General features: G+C 38.5%; 1 protein-coding gene across 27 annotated transcripts in view; it reads right to left on the bottom strand.

Moving 5' to 3' along the window:
• The window catches only part of TCF4 (transcription factor 4), a 373037-nt gene extending 354427 nt beyond the window's left edge, over window positions 1–18610 (bottom strand). For 6 of the 27 annotated variants that reach the window (XM_039463868.2, XM_039463869.2, XM_074383376.1 and 3 more), the window contains exons 1-3: window positions 16805–16957; window positions 15831–15922; window positions 14108–14180 (exon numbers count right to left, since the gene is read on the bottom strand). In XM_039463868.2, the coding sequence (XP_039319802.1) occupies window positions 14108–14180; window positions 15831–15902 (145 nt within the window). In that variant the 5' untranslated portion in view covers window positions 15903–15922; window positions 16805–16957. Of the gene's footprint in view, window positions 1–14107; window positions 14181–14629; window positions 14941–15830; window positions 15923–16804; window positions 16958–17240; window positions 17933–18090 lie in introns of those variants that run through there. The other 21 variants (XM_003926050.4, XM_039463874.2, XM_074383385.1 and 18 more) reach the window with 11 other exon arrangements.
• Window positions 18611–18978: the final 368 nt, after the last annotated feature.

Below are 18978 nucleotides of genomic sequence, written 5' to 3'. Positions count from 1 at the left end.
TTGTCTCAAAAAAATAAAAATAAAAAAGGACTATAATGGGATACATTTTCTATTTTGTGCCTAGTACACTGCACCAACAGTAATCCTTCATGCTGCAAATGGGAGTGCGGATGAGTAAATTTAAAAACAACTGGATACTATTCTGTCGTGCTGGACTTTCATATAACTCTACAAACCAACAATTCTACTCATAGATATCTCCTCATAGGTATCTTCCACCCTACAAAGTCTTACACATGTGCATCAAGAGAAGCACAGAAGAAAGTCTGTAGTTCCAAAAAACAGCAATCAACCCAAAAGTTCATCAACTGGAACATGCATAAATAAATTATAACCTATTCGTCAGCAAAGGAAATGAACGTACACCACATGCAACAACATGGACGATAACATATCAAGTGAAAAAGCAAGTAGCGCAAAACAATCTATCAGTTTCATAATCCTCCAAAACAAGCAAAACCAAACAACATACAGCACTGTTTCAGGACACATGTGCAAGTCACAATATTACTAAAAATAAAAAAGGTCATGAGAATGTTTACCTCCGGCAGGAAAGACAGGGGAAGGTGGACAAGTAACAAACCCACAGGTGAGCCAATAGACGTGACATTGCTCCAGTACTTATGTTGGGTGGTGGGTTAACAGGTGTTCACTCCATGACTAAGCCTCGTAACTTACATTGGCTACAAATGTTAAGTTATGATTACTCTGGAGGCATCAAATATTACATGATAAAATAAGTTTTCTAATATTTGTTTGGGGTTAAATTTTAAAACATGCAATAGCAGCCCGTGTAGAAAACATTTAACAAAAGCCTTGCCAAGAAGGAAGTCAAGAAAGAGGCTACAGTCAGAGGGGAATGCGAATGAGAGGCAGAGGGCTTTTTTTGTTATTATACGTTTTGTTTTTAATTATGAAAGAATTCAAGCATAAAGAAAACACACTGCATAACTCAGCCTCCAATCCATCCCCAGCTCTGTCAACCTTAACAACGATAACAACAGAAAGGCATCATAGATACTGTTGACACTCTGCGTCCCTCCCAAAAGAAAGGTAATTAATTATATTTCATTTTAGTTTTAACTGAGACTTACTAACGAATGCCTGGATGCTGAGAGGAACTCTCTAGGAGGCAGAAACAGGACTGAGCACTGCCCACTTGTCTCAACACTATGCTACCAATTCACCTGCACTGGGCACGTGCTTTCAGGAGTTTTCTGCTTGGGGTAGACAGTTCTACCCCCTCTTCTTTCAGCACCCTTGTATGAAGGACACAAAGAGCTCTAGGGTCATGGAACCAACTCTTACTAACTGGCACAGATATAAGGATCCAATCCGTGCCCACAGCACTACCCCAAGGCTCTAACTAGCTGGTGTAACCAAAAATGGAAAGAAAAAAAAGGTAGTATTTTGTTCTTCAACAGTAAACACAGAGAAAGAATAGTGATATTTTTCCTAACTAAAATGGACTAACAAGCATCCTGATTTGAGAGATGATTCCCAGTAATGAATAATAAAATAATTGAGAAAATGGAGTGGGGACAAAGGGAAGAGAGAGAGAGGTGCTCAAGAGAAGAGAGCCAAGTGGACCAAGCAGAGTATTAGCTGGGATTTGTAAAAAGGGGAAGCTTCGTTTTGTTCCTAATCAGGAGTTACCAGGTAATTTCCTCCCTGTGACAAAATGCAATCTAACAACAATGCTACAGTCCCAGAGAGAACACCACATAAATTAAACCACTCTCCCAAAGTCCACCAACAAAGACATTCAGTAACTTCTGTGGCTGTGCTATCTGATACCTGACCACAGTCAGGAGAAGTTAACAGGTCTAACTAAACCGTCATGTTTACTGCTCCGAAGAACATAAGCTATAAAAAGCCTAAATAGTGCATTACTGAAGACCATTCAATAAGACCTACTTCCACCCCTGTACCCTCGCAGAATTGCAAAATCAATCTAACACTTTTCTCAGAAAACAAAAGAGCACTTCTCTGGCACTTGGGTGCTAAAAAGGCAATGGCTATCACACAGTAGCTAAATTAGGTCTCATAATTACTGTCGGAACATAAAAAGTGTGGTAGATTTTCAAGGATTAAAAATTTATAGGAAGTTTCACACACACACAAAAAAAAGTGCCCACTATGAATGCTCCCCAATGGCTTAAAGGTAGAGATTTCAAATAAAGCGTACAGTTAGTTCTCCAACTTCACCACCCACACTGCAGAACCAGCAACCCTGTCTCTCACCTGGACTTCTGCAAAAACCTCACAACTGGTGTAGGCCACCCACACTGACTACCCTTTGGGGTCCATGTCCCAGACACAAATCTGATTAGCAGCACACTGCCAAGGCTCCCTGTGGCTCAGTCTTGCAGGATCTGACACCTACCAACCCCCACCAGCCACAGCGGCTGGAATCACGCCCTCCCTCTCAGCCAAGCAAACTCCACCCACTTAACTCGCCCTCATCTGTAAGACCTCAGATCACCTGGGCCGGATCTCCTTGGTCAGACATTCCTGCTGCAAACTCTTTTCAAGCCACACACCTCTCAAATGTAGTAACCGACCTTCTTTGGCTGATTATCCATTAATGTCTGCCTCCTCCATTTAGGCAACACCAGAAACATACCTATCTTGCTCATAGTTTTATTTATGGCAGCCAGCATATTACCTGATACATAGCAGATGCTCAATAATCATCTACTTTGTTTTTAAATTGACACACAGTACATATTTTAACAAAATTCAAGTATGGGGATAAAAAAAGATAAGCATATATATCTAGTGCCCTAAAAGTCAATGAGTACCATCTACATATCCAAAATTTTAATTTCTGCTTAAAAAGGACAAATGGAACATAATTGTCATTGCCTCCCTGACAACCTCTGATACTAAATTTGAGAGTGCATTCCTAACACTAACTTCAAGGTCCAATTTCCATAATCATTCAAATCCATTCTCCTTCCTTTATATTCATGTAGAACATGTACACATATACACAGATTTTAGGATTTCTGTTTCAGTTAAGAAATGTGAAGTCTGTACTTGGTTATATTTGAAAAGTATCTTTTGAAAACGTCAACTTGCGTATTCCAACATTTTTTATTTTATGTGTTTTATTTATGTATGTATGTATTTATTTATTTATTTATTTTTGAGACAGAGTCTTGCTCTGTTGCCCATACTAGAATGCAGTGGCACAACCTCAGCTCACTGAAAACTCCGCCTCCTGGGTTCAAGCCATTCTCCTGCCTCAACCTCTAAAGTAGCTGGGACTACAGGCACCTGCCATCACATCCAGCTACTTTTGTGTATTTAGCAGAAATGGAGTTTCTACTAAATAAATCATGTCAGCCAGGCTGGTCTCAAACTCCTGACTTCAAATGATCCACCCGCCTCAGCTTCCCAAAGTGCTGGGATTACAGGCATGAGCAACCCCACCTGGCCAACATCATTTGTTTTAAAAGTACCTTCTTTGATTTATTGTAAAACTTTTATTTAACAACTGCAAAATCATGTACCAATGCTGTAGTTGAAATTTGTTGTTCTTTGTAGCTCCATAATTTCTAGCACTGTAACCTGTATCCTGGCTCTCAAATAAACTTTTACTGAATGAATGAATAAATGAGCAAATAAATGAATGTACAAATAAGTAAATTAAAAGTAATAATTTCTAATAATTCTATCGTTACTCCAGTGAATTACACTCACAATGAAAAAGTAGTAACAACATGGCATGCAATCATCCACTTTCACTTTTCTGAAACTTTCAACTTTCTTGAAACAATCAAGCCTTAAACAATTACGGACTATCTCTCATCTTATCCCATTCCACCCAAATTATTAAGGATTAAAGTGTAGAATCCCCTTACAAATGAGACACTACAAATGTGCACCCCATATGAAAGAGAAATAGTTCTAAATGAGCTGGGGAAAAAAAATAAGATATTAATAAAATCAGGGGAAAAATAGATGTCAGAAGAAAATTAATCTTGTGGTTAAAAGTAACTAGATTGAAGAACCACAGGGCCCATAAGAGAACAGAAAAGCATTCAATGGTTTGGGGCATCAGTTTGTGGATGATGATGTCCAAGAGCGCACATAACAAAGAACAATTATTCAAACAAGCATTAAAACTGGTATCGTTTCATCTTTCTCTTCAAACTTACAAACTGGGTTATGTATGAAATTGTATATTCAACCGGGATGTATTATTACCACTTGCTGACCAAAGCTTTGCCTATGTGAGTTTCAGGTTGCTGCATTGCAAAATATTTCCAGTATAAACGCTTCACATTTTGAAAAGTGAAGACAAAGGTTAAGGAATTCATAGGTTCTTAACTGAAATATTTTAAATGGGTCTAAATATCTCTTTGTCATAAATTTCTTTTTTACTCTATAACAAGCAGAGTCATTAATAAATTTTTCCTAAGCCAACATCAATCATCACTTGAATTTTGGCTTCACGTTGGAAATTGGACACACATGCTACATGAATTTACTTGCAGGTCACAGAGAGAAAGACACTTCAACCTGAACCCAACAATACTTGTGGGAAGGGGTGATAAACACATACACACACACATATGTATTTTTCTATTTGTGATGTACTTCTGGTCGGTTTCATTAAAAGGTATACCTGGCCACTCCACAATGTTTTTACAAATATTACATTAGTCTTGGCTAAGATCACAGTATCTCTGGAAAAATTTTAAACACATTTCTCGATATATAATATGGCAATGACAACTATCACATTTCCATTCCAGCTTTTGACCAAAAAATACGACACTGTTAATGATGATGCCAGTGATAATAAAAATTATAAAGATGAATTTTTGCAATCTTAAAATACAGCAGTATTTTTCTTAATGTGAAAACCCCTCTTGAATTGTACAATTTTGTTTCAATTTTGTTTAGTTTTAAGATACAGCCTTTAAGGTTCTGCCACTTCTTCAATATCAAACAGCTACTTACCAGCAAACATTGCAAAAGAATCTAGACTTCCAGAATTTGGCTAAATGAACAATTTTCTCCAAAGCAGCTTCATTTGGCTCAAGAAAGTTTCCACTGCTGAGTGATATAATAGGAAGAGTTTCTGGAACTGGGGACACAAAAATTTTGATTTTTGTCCCAACACTACCATTAAAAATATATGCTTTTGGGCCGGGCACAGTGGCTTGTGCCTGTAATCCCAGCACTTTGGGAGGCCAAGGTGGGCAGATCACGAGGTTAAGAGATCAAGACCATCCTGGACAACATAGTGAAACCCCATCTCTACTAAAAATACAAAAAGTTAGCTGGGCATAGTGGTATGCACCTGTAGTCCCAGCTACTTGGGAGGCTGAGGCAAGAGGATCGCTTGAACCCAGGAGGCAGAGGATGCAATAAGCTGAGACTGCACCACTGCATTCCAGGCTGGTGAAAGAGTGAGACTCTGTCTCAAAAAAGCAAAAACAAAATATATATATATATGTACTTTTGGATGGAACTGGCTTAAAATCCGTGACACCCCCCAATGAAACGCAAACTCAGTCAAGAAAATAAAAAGCACCCAACACAGGGGTTTTTGCCTGGAATCATCCCATGTGTCCGACCAGAGTTGACTCCACTGCAGAGCCAAGAAGCTTCTCTTTCTGGGAGCTCCCCCTTCCAGTTTCTTTCATCTGTGCTTGGCTCACAGTGATCCTGATATGCATGCTCAGTCTCACTACCTACATGTCAGAATTCTACCATGCCTTCAAGGATTATAATCGAGTTTTCCACATACCCTTCGTTATTAATTTCCCCATGCAAGAAATAAGTTTTCATGTCTCTAAACTCCCACATGATTGTGTCTTCTCAATGCTGGATATTAATTACATTTTTATTTTTCTATTTCTTCCTGTTAGAACAAGCTTGTCCAACCCACAAGCCCAACACAAATTCGTAAACTTTCTTAAAACATTATGAGATTTTTTTTCTTGCAAATTTCTTTTAGCTCATCAACTATCGTCACTGTATTTTATGTGTGGCTCAAGACAAACACCACTGTGTTAGAATATATGCCCTCTGAGAGATGGTCCCTCTTCCATAAAGCCCTCTGTGTCCTCTAATTGCTAACATGCTAATATGTATATTTGATGATCCATCAATCAGAATTAGACTAGATAGATAAAAAGCTGGCTAACTAGATGCAAACAACTTCCCATGTCCATTCCCAGCATAGTAAAACCCGAGCGGACAAACCGAAGCTATACTACCAGTCTCCAGATAGTAACATAAATAAAGATACTTTTCTAACCATTCATTATCAATTTTTACACATCTTAAGTGAATATAAAAGCAATTACGGACACGGCATGCCAATGTGCATGTTTTTCAAAGCTTGCTCTTCAGCATTTTACACCCCACATGAAAACCAGATCATCCAGAGTTTCAATCACCTGCATAGATGCTAGGTATTTTTGTATTTTCCCGGTCTTCTAAATACCCTGTGCTGAAGTCTTCACATGCGAAACTTGAGATTAAAAACCTTCCATTTGGATGCCTTGCAATTCAGCTAAGCACCTCGCAAAAGAATGTTTCAATGAATGGAAGATTAAAGCAAAGCAGAACATTCTAAGGGGTATCCGTAATGGGGTTTTGTCACCGCCTTCTCTGTTTTATTGAGCAAGTGGTCTTTTCCCAAGGAGCAGAAAGTTTATACGCCAAACATCAGCCCAGTTTAACTATCTGAAGTTTAAAACGTCAGGAAAAAAAAGTTTGTAATGGAAATGCTGACAGGCCATGAAGTAAAGAGGCACCAGCAGGTGCTGCTGTAACCCAGGGTCATAATTCAATCAAGCTGGATTTTGACGTCATCTGTTACAGAAAAAAGCCAAATGGTTTATGAACAGCACCAGAACCCCCGAGATTAAATTACAGCCCTGATATTTAATCATGGGTCTTACTTTGTTATTTTTAATAACACAATACATTTTAACAGTTATTTGTCAACTGCCTTGGCCAAATTAGAACACGTGATGACAATCAGGCTGGATTACAACGTTCATCTTTCACAATCTCAAATTTTAATATTTTGTTCAGAAATGGTAGATTATACACATTTTTCCCTTCTTAAGAAATATACAGTTGGTACCATCGAATTGAGTCCAAGCCTTAATTAAAAGCAGCATGAGGTCTTTGACCAGAGGGTCAGGACATGTGTATTTGTGTCCTATTACAGCCAATAACCAACTGCATGATTTGGGCAAAATACTTTTAACCCTCCCAAACCTTGGCTCCTTACCTAAAAAATAATAGAGCATCTCTAAAGTCTTTTGTAAATTTCCATAAATTATTTCCTTGAAAAACAATATATGTCGTTACTTTGGGATTCCCTAAGGATTTAAATGCAAACTTTTTATAGCAGGAAAGTTGATAGATTTTGTAATTCAGTTAAAATTACTCAGATCAAAGAGACATTCTAGCACATGAGAATTTATAAACTAGCATTTTTAGAGGCAATGTCAGCATCAGCAAGTGAAACAGGTTCTTTAAAAAGTAACTACAAATACTGCCGCACATGTAAAGGGGTGTTTGCAAAACAAATCAATAAAGGCACATCCAACAATGGATTGCAGTTAATAAACTACATATAGTAATTACCACCAATGGCAGTCTAGAAAGTCATTCATCAAATGTTAATTGTCACACAAAAGTACAAAAGCATCCATTTGAACAATCAATCGTGTGGCTGCACCTTTAAATAAAATACTTTCTTACAGCCCTGAAATTCATCCACATAAACTGATTTTAAACACACCTGAGTATTTCATATGCTGATTAACTGGGCCCTTATTTATCTTTGAAACGAAAGTAAACATGACAACCTTTTCAACATTTTCACTATTCCTGCAAGCCTAATATATATATATATATATATATATATATATATATATATACACACACACACATATTTATCTATATATAACTTATAACAAAGTGTTAAACTTCTCCAAAGATTAAATTATTATTTTTCTTATGTCTCTCTCCTAAGCAGTAAGAGAGGTATGAGTCAAAAGCATCCACATAAAACCCATGTATATACCTTATTTTAAGTCAACTGGCTCACGAATGTACAAAATGGATAGCTCACGTATAAGCTAATAAACCTGGTGGTCAGTTGTGAAAATTTTACCTAGAGTAATAAGAAACCAGTAACAAAAATAACTGTTTAAAAAACTTGTAACATATTTTACATTTTCTAATATGTAACACTATCTAATTAACTGGGAAGAACACCTGGCCATAAAAATTAGCTCATAAAACAAACAAAAAAAAAAAGAAAGCGTGGATTTTTCTGTTCCTACTTAGCTGCATTTTCATGCTATGTCTGTATAAAATCTGACTTATTCAACATACATATAGATTCTAAAGGTTTGGCCAAGAACATTTTGGTTTAAGACTTGTAAACTGAAGAACATTTCAAAACACACCATGTTCCTTATTAGGCAACTTAAGATCTGTTATCTTGGCTTATGGGAACAGATCTAAATAGCATCATAATACTAAACGTTGAAAATCACAGGCCTGGGGCCACCAGGACTCAACTCTATGACTTGGACGAGGTTGCAAACTTCCAATATAAAATGTAGTTTACCATTAGGAGTAAATGTTTGATCTTTAAAGCTTACAAAATTACTTTGTTTATCATAGCAGATGAAAGCAAAAAGGAATAATTTTAAGCTCAAAACAAAACTGTTTATATGACAGTCTTTACTGCTCCATGATTCTAAGCATTTAAGACAGATTCGAGCAATTAACAGCATAAACTTTCATTACATAGTTCTATTATATATGTTTATGTGACTTGGCTGTTCATCTGTTATTTAAGTGATTTCCTCATTACAATAGTAGGGTAAGGATAATTTGCTGATGCTGTCAAAAATGTTAAGCATTTCAGTTTCAACAGTTCTTGGATCCCCACGCTTGTTTAATGCATTTTATTTACTTAAGTCAGTGTCAAATAGAGTACTGCTTCTGCCTTCTGAATTTAGAAAATGTAACATTTTAAGCACATGTCTGGTAACAGACATATCAAACCTTCAAAAGTGCTTATTTTAGTGATGCAGACATAATTTAGGGTATTGTTCTTGAATATTAAGTTTCAAAGATCGAACAATGGACTGCAAAACTTCTTTATAGTTAAAGATAGGAGATGCTTATTTCTTTAGATATTAATATGTTAAGCTTGGTTACTTCAAATTCTGAATTGATTAGCTACATAAAAACAATTGATAATGAAGTATTTTCACTGGCATCCATGTAGATTATCAATTCACAACAGAATGAAAGCACAACTTCTTAAATATCCACTGTATTTTCTTGGTAAAACTAATAAAGATATGAGAAAAACATATTTAGTCACACTGAAATCTGCCATAAATTAGAAGGTAGCTTACTTAGATAGAAAGGCAGGAAAAATAATGGGTATGGTTTACATCGTTACATTAGATATGTTTTTAAAAATGCTATCTACCCTAAAGATGCTGGATAGCATTTCATGCCAAGCCTCAATATTACATTGTTTGCCTATATAATCTTGAAAAAATGAGCTGTGTGAAGTGACAGTGAGAGAGAGAGAGAGACACTGTGTGTATGTGTGTGTGTAGAACTCAGGACTTTGACCTAGACAAACTTAAGGTTAAAACCTAATTTCATTATTGGCTGCCTTAAGATCAAGTTGTTTAACGTCGCTCTCAGCTTCCTCAGCAATGAATACGGACAGTAGTAATCCTTACATCTTACTAGGTTCTTGCGAGGATTTACAAAAATACAACAGGTACAAGGTACACAGCACACCTCTCCAACACACTGAGAAGCAGTGTGACAAGCTCACCCACACTATTATTTTACCCAACATCATGCAAAACAGTCACAGGGAATACTAGGTAAAAGAGAATGATCAATAATCCAAAATTCAGCTCCAAATCCAAAAAAGTTTTCAGAAGGCACACGCATATACAGAAGCATTTATACGCACAAATATCATCAGCACACTAATCCTCATGCCCCATTATGCCGTACAAACGACAGAAAGACAGCAGTGAGACCAAGGTTACTTCCAATAAAGGATTTGCAGGGCCACAGAGAATTCGCAAATCAAAACTTGTTTTTTGAAATAACAAATAAAAAGCACAGTTTGGAACTCCTCATCCTGGACTTCAGTTTTCTTTGCCTGTATGATGAAGGCACTGGGCAACATTTCTAATGGGTTTCTATGCCCAAATTTCTATGATTCTAACATAATGGGTTTAATGCCACTGTACTTTTTTTTTAACCTATTAAATTACTCTGCCCTTTACAAAAAGCCACAGAACCCTTATGAATAATACCATTTACCATTTTAAGGCTGTTTCTGACACACACACACACACACACACACACACACACACACACACACACAAATTTAAGTAGCTCTCCTTAACAAATACCTTTAAGGGAAAACCAATCTTTTTTTTCATGCCATCACTATGAACTCAGAATTAATTCAGGACGCCGACCACGTGAATTTTCTGTATCATACAAAACTACCCACTGGATTGATTAATTTCCCCCCTCAATGAATTCACTAAATTGCCATATCATTTTTCTCATCATGTGGATATAGGTTAGCAAACTTATATAAATTTCAGGCAATACTTTTCTTCTTCCAGAAATGACTCACAACAGAGATGCTGTGTGTTTTAATGCTGCTCTTAATTGTTCAAACACTCATTCATGTGACAATCTTTTTACAATACCTGAACACCTCAGTAAAACTAAACAGTTACAGGGAAAAAAGCTCAACTTTTAAACTAAGGGAGAAGGATGTAGTGTCTGTCGTAGGCTAGCAGTAAATACATGTAACAGATGTGGCCAGACCTCATCTAGTTCTTCAGAATACATCACTTTAGTGGCCCAACTTTAAAATGACTTCTTAAAAAGATCTCAAAGCTATTATGTTTATCTTTTCCTCCAAGAGTCAAAGGTAACCAAATAAACTGTCCTTTTGCTATATCAGAAAATCAAGCCCATATTCATCAATAAATTATAGACATTTTAAATTATTTTATATTTTTGGTAACTTAGGCATCCTACTTTTCAATGAGAGTAATCTTCCAATTATCCAGGCATGTGGATGCTTTCACTTTGTTTTAAGATCAATGCTATAACGGATATTAAATCCCTTTATTTAAGTTACCATATAGGTTATAACTATTTCTTAAAAATAATTCCAGAGCCTACCAATTTGCCCTGTTAAGGTTATGGAAGCTCTGAACCATCATGGCTGAATTGTTTTAGTGCTTTCTGCTGAACACCTGCAAACATCAAACAAAAACTGCTAGTCCTTTCCTGGGTTGACAAAAGCCTTTCATGTGAAAAATGCTCCCTGGGAATGTCAGGCTGTAGCTCAGGTTACATTCCATTCTCCCTAGCAGCCTCACCATTTCTTAAGGTGGTAGGAAAAACCACGTTTGTGAAATAAAAGATTAAAGGGAATATGGCCAAACTTTATTTTTATTCTCACATTGCAAATCACTATAGAGCATCCTATATTAATGGAATCAAAAGCTATTGGGAACTTTAAGCATGAATTATTACCATGCCTCACTTTGAAAAACTATACCTGATTTTTCAAATAGAAACAGTTTGCTTATAGTTTAGAGCTTTCTTTCCCAGATCCAAGTTTCAAAGCAACCTATGAAAGGGACATCTGAGTCCACTCAGGACAATGGATATTATCTTGAAGTAAATTTAGAAAATTATTTCTCCCTCCAAAGTTTCCTAGTTGATTCTTCCAGTTAAAGGGCAAAATACAGTTTTCATGATTTTAAACGTGTTTAAAAAGGTTTAACTATTTTAAGTGGAAATACAACCCGTTTCCTTAACTAATTGCCCTGTATTCAAATATATCTTGATGGAAGGAAATTGAACACTCCAATCTGTACCCTATATTATAGTCACCATCATACTACATGAAATGAATACCCTGCATTTTCAATCAGGAAGCCAGAATAAAAGGACCATTACACTTTTCACCCTTACAAGTAAACATCTGGTCCTGAAAACACCACTTACGGTACAACGTAACTTGAAGTTCCACACCTTAAAAATAATCACTGTGTATGCATCAGAAGTAGTGTAACGACTTACTAAGAGTGAAGTCTCTCTCCAGGTTTGCATGCATGAACGTGTGTGTGTGTGTGTGTGTGTGTGTGTGTATGTGTGTAACTGTCTTAAAAATTGTGTAAGTTTTGATATGTGATCACTTACCAAAATGCATTAATACATATCCAACTCATCAAATCTGTACTCTCTATAAACATTTAAACATCACAGCAAGGACTTCATTTAGTCTGAACGCAGAAAATGGATCATACAGTTGTCTTTTTAAATGTAACACGAACTCACATTTCTAAACACCTTACTTTATTAAATGATATCTAAAGTAATATTCTTAAGTTATTATAAATACATGTTTTCACAACATTGCAAACTCGTTTTTTAGCACTGACTTTAAAAGTAGTCTATCTCTGTGCCTGTCTGACATAACCTACTTTTAAATTTAAACTAAATACACATTTTTTTATCAGAGATACTGTTTTGATATTGCCTAACATGAAAAATTAATTTGGCCACAAAAGATACTTGTCCTTACCTTTACGTCAAGCATGCATATTAATATTTTCCATCTTAAAAGTTGCACAGAGGATACCATACAGAAATTTTAAAGATATAATACTAATATAAAAACTGTCCCAAGTTCCTAAGTGGAAAACATAACAAGGTCCAGGATAGTAAAACACAAACATACTGTCAATGATCTTTTTAATCCATGTGTACCAAAAAACTAAAATAAAAATACAAGAGGCACCTCATTTTTTTAAAACAAGTTATAGAGACACAAATTCCCTAAACTAAGTGGGGCCAGTAGAAGGACAGGGGATTTATTTGGAAATAAGCAACTTTTAAAAGCCATTAGTTTTATAAAAATATACCAATTACACAAATCACATAGGTGAACAAACTTTTTTCACTGCTGTAACACCAAATGAATATTAAGAGATGTGAAATTATATTCATAGTTGACAGACAATTTCACTGGCATCTCACAGCTAAAAGATGTCAACATTTACCAGTCTGACTTAAGAACAGTACTCAGTCTAATGTACTGTTATATACCATTGCCAAAACTCCTAAAATACTGCAGCTGTTTAACAAGCATAAATGGATTTAAGCCTTGGACTTAAAGGATAGCAGGCAACAATGTAGAACTCTTTCTTATTTGAAATTCATTGGATTAAAAAAAATACATTTTAAATGAATATTTTCAGTCTGCACTTTTAATAAGAGATATTCAAATAGTCCTGTAATAAACCCCTCCTCAGATGCCAGATAATCACTGTGCAGAGATTCCTTTGTGAATAGTGCTAGCGTCTTTTTTAAGCATCACCCAAAGATTTTTCATTTATAAAATGTAATAGTCCTTCCAGATTTGCAACTTTAAATACAGCAAAAATTCATTGCACAAGTAAATGATTAGGGAAAAGAAACAGCTAAGACATCAAAAAGGGTATTTTAAATATAAATGAATTCATATTTAGACTCTCAGATTAGCAAGAGGCTATTTACAGCTATGGTTTACTACATAGCATTCATCTGCAGAATTAAGTGTCCATTTCTTTAAAAGGGTTAATTGTTTATAGTACCTAATAACTGATATTATTTACAAGGGATATCCCTGTTTAATGAATGTTAAAATTTTTTCCCCTTATTTTCAAAAAAACATTAATTTATTCCCCAGGTTAACAATGGTCTTATCTTCATGTGTTTGATTACAACTATATTAGAAATTTGCTTTTAAATAAAGTGATGTAATTTTGAAAGAGTTTCCTTGATTTAAAAAAAAAAAGACCTGATTTTAATTGCACAAGGTAACATTTTGTGTTAAGTTATACCACTGATGGGTAATGCAATAACCATAGGATTACAGGCTAAAATTCAATGACTTTTTCAGAACACGTCAACACAGCCAAAAACATACAATTGAGTAAATAAACAGCTAAGAACATTTAACTTCACACTAAGAAGGAAATTCACATACTTGAGCCAGTAAAATGTCCACTCGCCAAAGAAGTTGGTCCATTTTTCCCACTGCTCACAGGAGGTGAAAACATCTAAAAGAAACAAAGAAATATTACAGTTGAAAAAAAGAGATTTGTGCCTTCAGAGTTCCTCAAAGATCTTTCATACTGTTACCCAACAGCTTAGAGTTTCTGCTAAGGGTTTATTTAATAAAATACATCACCATCCAACTTAAAACTAAAAGAAAAACAACATTACAAATCCCACCCCCGCCCCCATTAGCACTCTGTTCTTTCTTTTTCCTCAGGTTCATTAGATGGCCAAGCAGTACTACTACATTTGGAACAAACACAGTCCCCATGATGTTATCAAGATTCAGGTTGGAGGCCAGCAGCCTCTCTAGAAAACACTAGTTTCACCAAGGAGAAGAAAAAAGTTGTTTTATATTGAAAACCTTGGCCATAAACGTGGCAATGTCCCTTTCCATCCCGTATAGGATTTGCCTGTCATATGTGAACCCAAATAAAAATAAAAGTGCCACCTGCACTAAATTCTCATTTCGTCTCTAACAGGAGAGCAATTTGAAGCAAGACTCTCTCTCTCTCTCTCTCACTCTCACTCTCTTTCACTCCCTCTCTCTCTCCAGCATTTATTTCGACCCTAATTGGTTTCCCTCTTCTTCGACGTATCTAGTGGATAATGCACACCTTCCCTGAGTCAGAGCCTGCAAAAAGCAAAGGAACGAATGGAGAAAGTGCAACAAGCAGAAAGGGGGCTGCAAAGCTGCCTAGGGCTGTTTCCTGGCAAAACTTCCGAAAGCCATTTCTCCAAAAGAAGGTCTAGAAGAAGAGGAGGAGGAGGAGAAGGAGGAGGAGGAGGAGCAGCAGCAGCAGCAGCAGCAGCAGCAGCAGCAGCAGCATGAAAGAGCCCCACTTGGAAGGCGGTTTGGATTTTATTTGTGTGTTTTGTGGATTCTTTTTATTTTGCTTTACAAATGCATCTTACACCAAACTCATCTGGCATTAAAAATGAATTCATTCCCCTGACATGTCTGGGACTTGGTTTAGGAAAAGGAAGCAAAGGGATGGAGAAGGACCAAGTACAGCCGTAAAACTCCACAAGTGTGTTAAGTTCCGCTTTGTGCTGATCTCACGACTACGAAATTTACCAAAACAGTCCAAAAGGTTCTAAAGAATGTATGTTCAGCGTATCCATACTACTTTTAAGAATCCCAGGAAAAGATGCAACTAGGAGGTAAGATGTAACTAACAGGTCCTACTAATCCAAAGCATCATCAGCTTAGAACTTTAAAGAGACAACTGGGTCTCCTATTTTCTATTTTCCATTTCCAAAAACCGTAAATAAAACGAAGAGTAATGTGCAAAGTATCAGTACTCTCAATGTTCAGACATGGCCAAGTTTTAGGGGTGGTTTTTACTTTTAGGGGTGTCTATTTTTGCTTTCCACTGGGATGAGATTCCATTATTTGGGATAATCAGTGGGTAGGGAATTCAAGGCCAGTAATAAAACTAAAAATAAAAAAGAAGAAGAAGCCTGAATCTTCCATCACACCCCAAAATTATAGTTAAAAACTTGTCAAAAAGACCTCCATATTTACCAAGGATTCAGCCAGTTAAAAATTATTCCTGTCCTTTAGATTACTACTGGTCTCTAGCTGAAGTGTTTGGGTTTTTGTTTTGTTTTTTTCACAGCTGTTGTTAGTTTCCACCGTTCTTTCTTACCGCACTGAAATCCAGTAAATCACTCAGCTCTTTGTCCGTCCCTAAGGCAGCCATTCGCTGTTGGTGATGCATTTTAGCAAAATCACACAAACCTAGAAACATGGAAATAACCGCAATCAGAAAATCCAGTCCCAATCCTTGGAGAAAACACAATCGGATTTTTGGAGACTGGGGTGTTGGGGGTGGGGACGTGGGGGCGGGTGGGATTAAGGTGGAAAGGAGGAAGGGATGGGAGACTTGTTGGGTTGGGTTTGGTTTTGTTTTTTTAAGATGGAATAGGCAGCAATAGCAAAAAAGAAAAAAAAAAAAAAAAAAAGGAGAAAAAGCGATATTGTATTTCCAAAGAGACGATCAAACTGGTAACATCCACTATAAAACCAAATCCGGGAAAGAAAAAAAAAAAAGCCGCTCTTCAGCGCATCATTTTATGCAACAGGAGGTAGAGCGAGAAATGAATGGATCACAGAGAAAAAGAGAAACTACTGAGAACGATCCGGTCTCAACTTTCCCCCCACCCCGCACCCCACCCCCCTCGCACACTCACACTCGCACACGCACACACACTCGCACACACCACTCCCCTCCGCTTTTCAAAGTAGCTATCAAGAAATTAAAGATGAGCGTCTCCGGAGTGAAAACACGTCCAAAGGGGGAGGGGTGGGGTGACAGGGCAGGGAGGGGGAGCGGAGCGGAGGGTCGGGTCCCGTAATGGTCCAGCACCCTAATTTGTGAAAGAAAGGGGTTATAAAAATTAAAGTCAGGCCCCTGGCAAAGTCCTCGGTCCCTCCGAGGGGGCACTGCGGGGAGGGGCGGGGGGGTGCTGCCGGCGGCGAGGGGGAGGGAAGCGGCGGGAGGGGAAGGGGTGTCTCTTCTGGGAGCGCCGGGCGCCGGGAGCCGCGTGCGGGGCCGCCGAGCCCGAGCCCGCGCCGCCGGGCGCCTCCGCCCCGCCGAGCCCCGCCGGCGCCGGTACCTACCGCCCGCGCGCGAGAAGGGGCTCTCCGTGCACCGCCGGCGCCGACGCGGCGTTCATGTCTACCCGCCGCCGCCCGCTCCTGCGCCCGCTCCCGCGCCTGCTGCCTCCCCGCCGCCGCCGCCGCCGCCGCCGCCGCCGCCACTACGGATCCGCAGACACACAGCCAAGATCCCTGACTCTTAACACCAACTCTCTTCTCCGGGGAGGGGAGGGGACGGAGGGAAGGGGGGAGGGGGAAACACGCCGAGGCGCACGGAATTGCAAGTTCAGCAAAGAAATGGGTGGGGGGGCTCCGGCGGGGAGACGCGGCTCGCTCCGGGTCGCGCTGGCTGGGACGCATCCCCCCTCGCACCCACCCCGAGGGGGGGAAAAAAAAAAAAAAATCTCAACACCTCCCCCGCCTCGCCAAAAAATACAAACGAAAATTCATCGAGCACCTCATTTTTCCTCAGATCGTCAGTTACAATCTGAAGCCTGAACACTTCAGTTTTTGCCCGTTGCATCCCTCGGAGGCACTTTGAAATTTATTCGAGTTTACATCCCCTCACTTGTTTCTTTCTCTTACTCGCGTTCCCTCTCACTCACACATCCACACACGGCAAAGCAAGTTTATACTAGGCTGCAAATACACGTGATGCAAAAAGACTTTGCCAAGAGGAACAATATTTTTCTTTTTCGCCTGTAAATCAAGCCATATTTTGCTGGGGAGATTTTCGTTTCGGTAGTTTTGCGTTGGGGGCGAAATCTGAATTGCATACTTTCTTTCCCCTCCCTTTTAAGTCACAGAATAGTATAGCTGCAAACTTCGGGGGAAAAAAAGGGCAATTTTGGGGGGTGGATGTTGTTCTGTTTTTGCACTTGAGTTCCTAGGCACGCTAAGTCCCTGTTCGCCAGCACTGTAAGTTTTTAATTCAACATTTACCATTATAGGCCCTGCATGCTCTTAAAACATACTTTTTCACATCACTTTTTAAAATAAAAATTAAACTTCATAATTCTATCGTTTCGTAATAACAAGCGTGCTTTAACCAGATATGCAACATACGCTATTTTAACGTGTGTTCAAAAAAAAAAAAAAAAAAAAAAAAACAAAAACAAAAACACATTCTACAAACCCTGGTATTGCTAGATGTGCGAGTACATACACAAAACGCATGCACACACTTTTTCCCACTGGCAATTATTTAATAGGTTGTTCCTTTTGTTTTAATAAAACATCGGGATCGACATTTTGAAAATTAAATTCAATTACAAACAGTTTACTCTGACGGCAAATTGAAACGTTACCTTAAATGGCCACAAATATTCTCACAATATTCCAAGGAAAGAGACTTTAAAAAGAGAGACAAAAATCTTCTGCAAGTACTTAGTATCTCACATGTGTATCCCCAAAAAGTATTTTAACTGGTACTCAGTCCTGCTCCAGGGATATCCACAGATAACAAGATTATGCACCTGGCTCTGGTTTTTGCATTTTCCACCATAAAACTGCAACAAAATTCCCTCCCCCAAGAAAGAAATCATTAAAAAAAAAAAAATCCAACAACTTTTCTTACTGTTTATAAAAAAAAAAATCAACAGGATAGTTATAATTTTTCCTCAAACAAATCTTGGTGGTGGTTTTTTTTCTTCTCCTCTCATAAAGTCTTAAACTTGTTCCAAGTTTAGAGGTGTCTCATCATCATCATCCTCCTCATCATCCTCATCACCATTGACTCCCCCGTGGAGTCACATTGATAATAATAGGTTTCCCTGAAAGATACATTGTAATCCATTCACATCCGGGAACTGCGGGCTTATAAAGAGAAGGAGCTGCGGCCGCGGCTGCTCCTCCAGACAATGACTGGGAAGGGGCGGGGCGGGAGCGGGCGACCATAGAGTGGTAAACAGAGCGCCTAGAGAGGCGCCCAAGATGGCGGCGCCCGTCGACCACGCCTCCTCCGGGAGCGGAGGCGGCAGGCCAGGCGCCGGTGGGCGTCGCGCGTGGGGCTGCACTGCGGGAGTTCCCGAGGCTGAGGTTGTTCGCAGGTCCCGTTTGCCTGCGCTCTTCTTGGTGTTTCCGCTTCTTGGCCGTCCTTGCTCTTTGACGCAAAAGTGTAGTTTCGGCATAAATTTACGAATTGAACTCCACAGACTTCCGCAGGAAAGTGAGATCCCCTCCCCCCCCCCCCCAGG

This window comes from Saimiri boliviensis, chromosome 13 (genome assembly GCF_048565385.1).
Source record: "Saimiri boliviensis isolate mSaiBol1 chromosome 13, mSaiBol1.pri, whole genome shotgun sequence".
Taxonomy (NCBI): domain Eukaryota; kingdom Metazoa; phylum Chordata; class Mammalia; order Primates; family Cebidae; genus Saimiri; species Saimiri boliviensis.
Note: the sequence above shows the minus strand (reverse complement) of the source record. Positions and strands in the feature narration are given on the sequence as shown.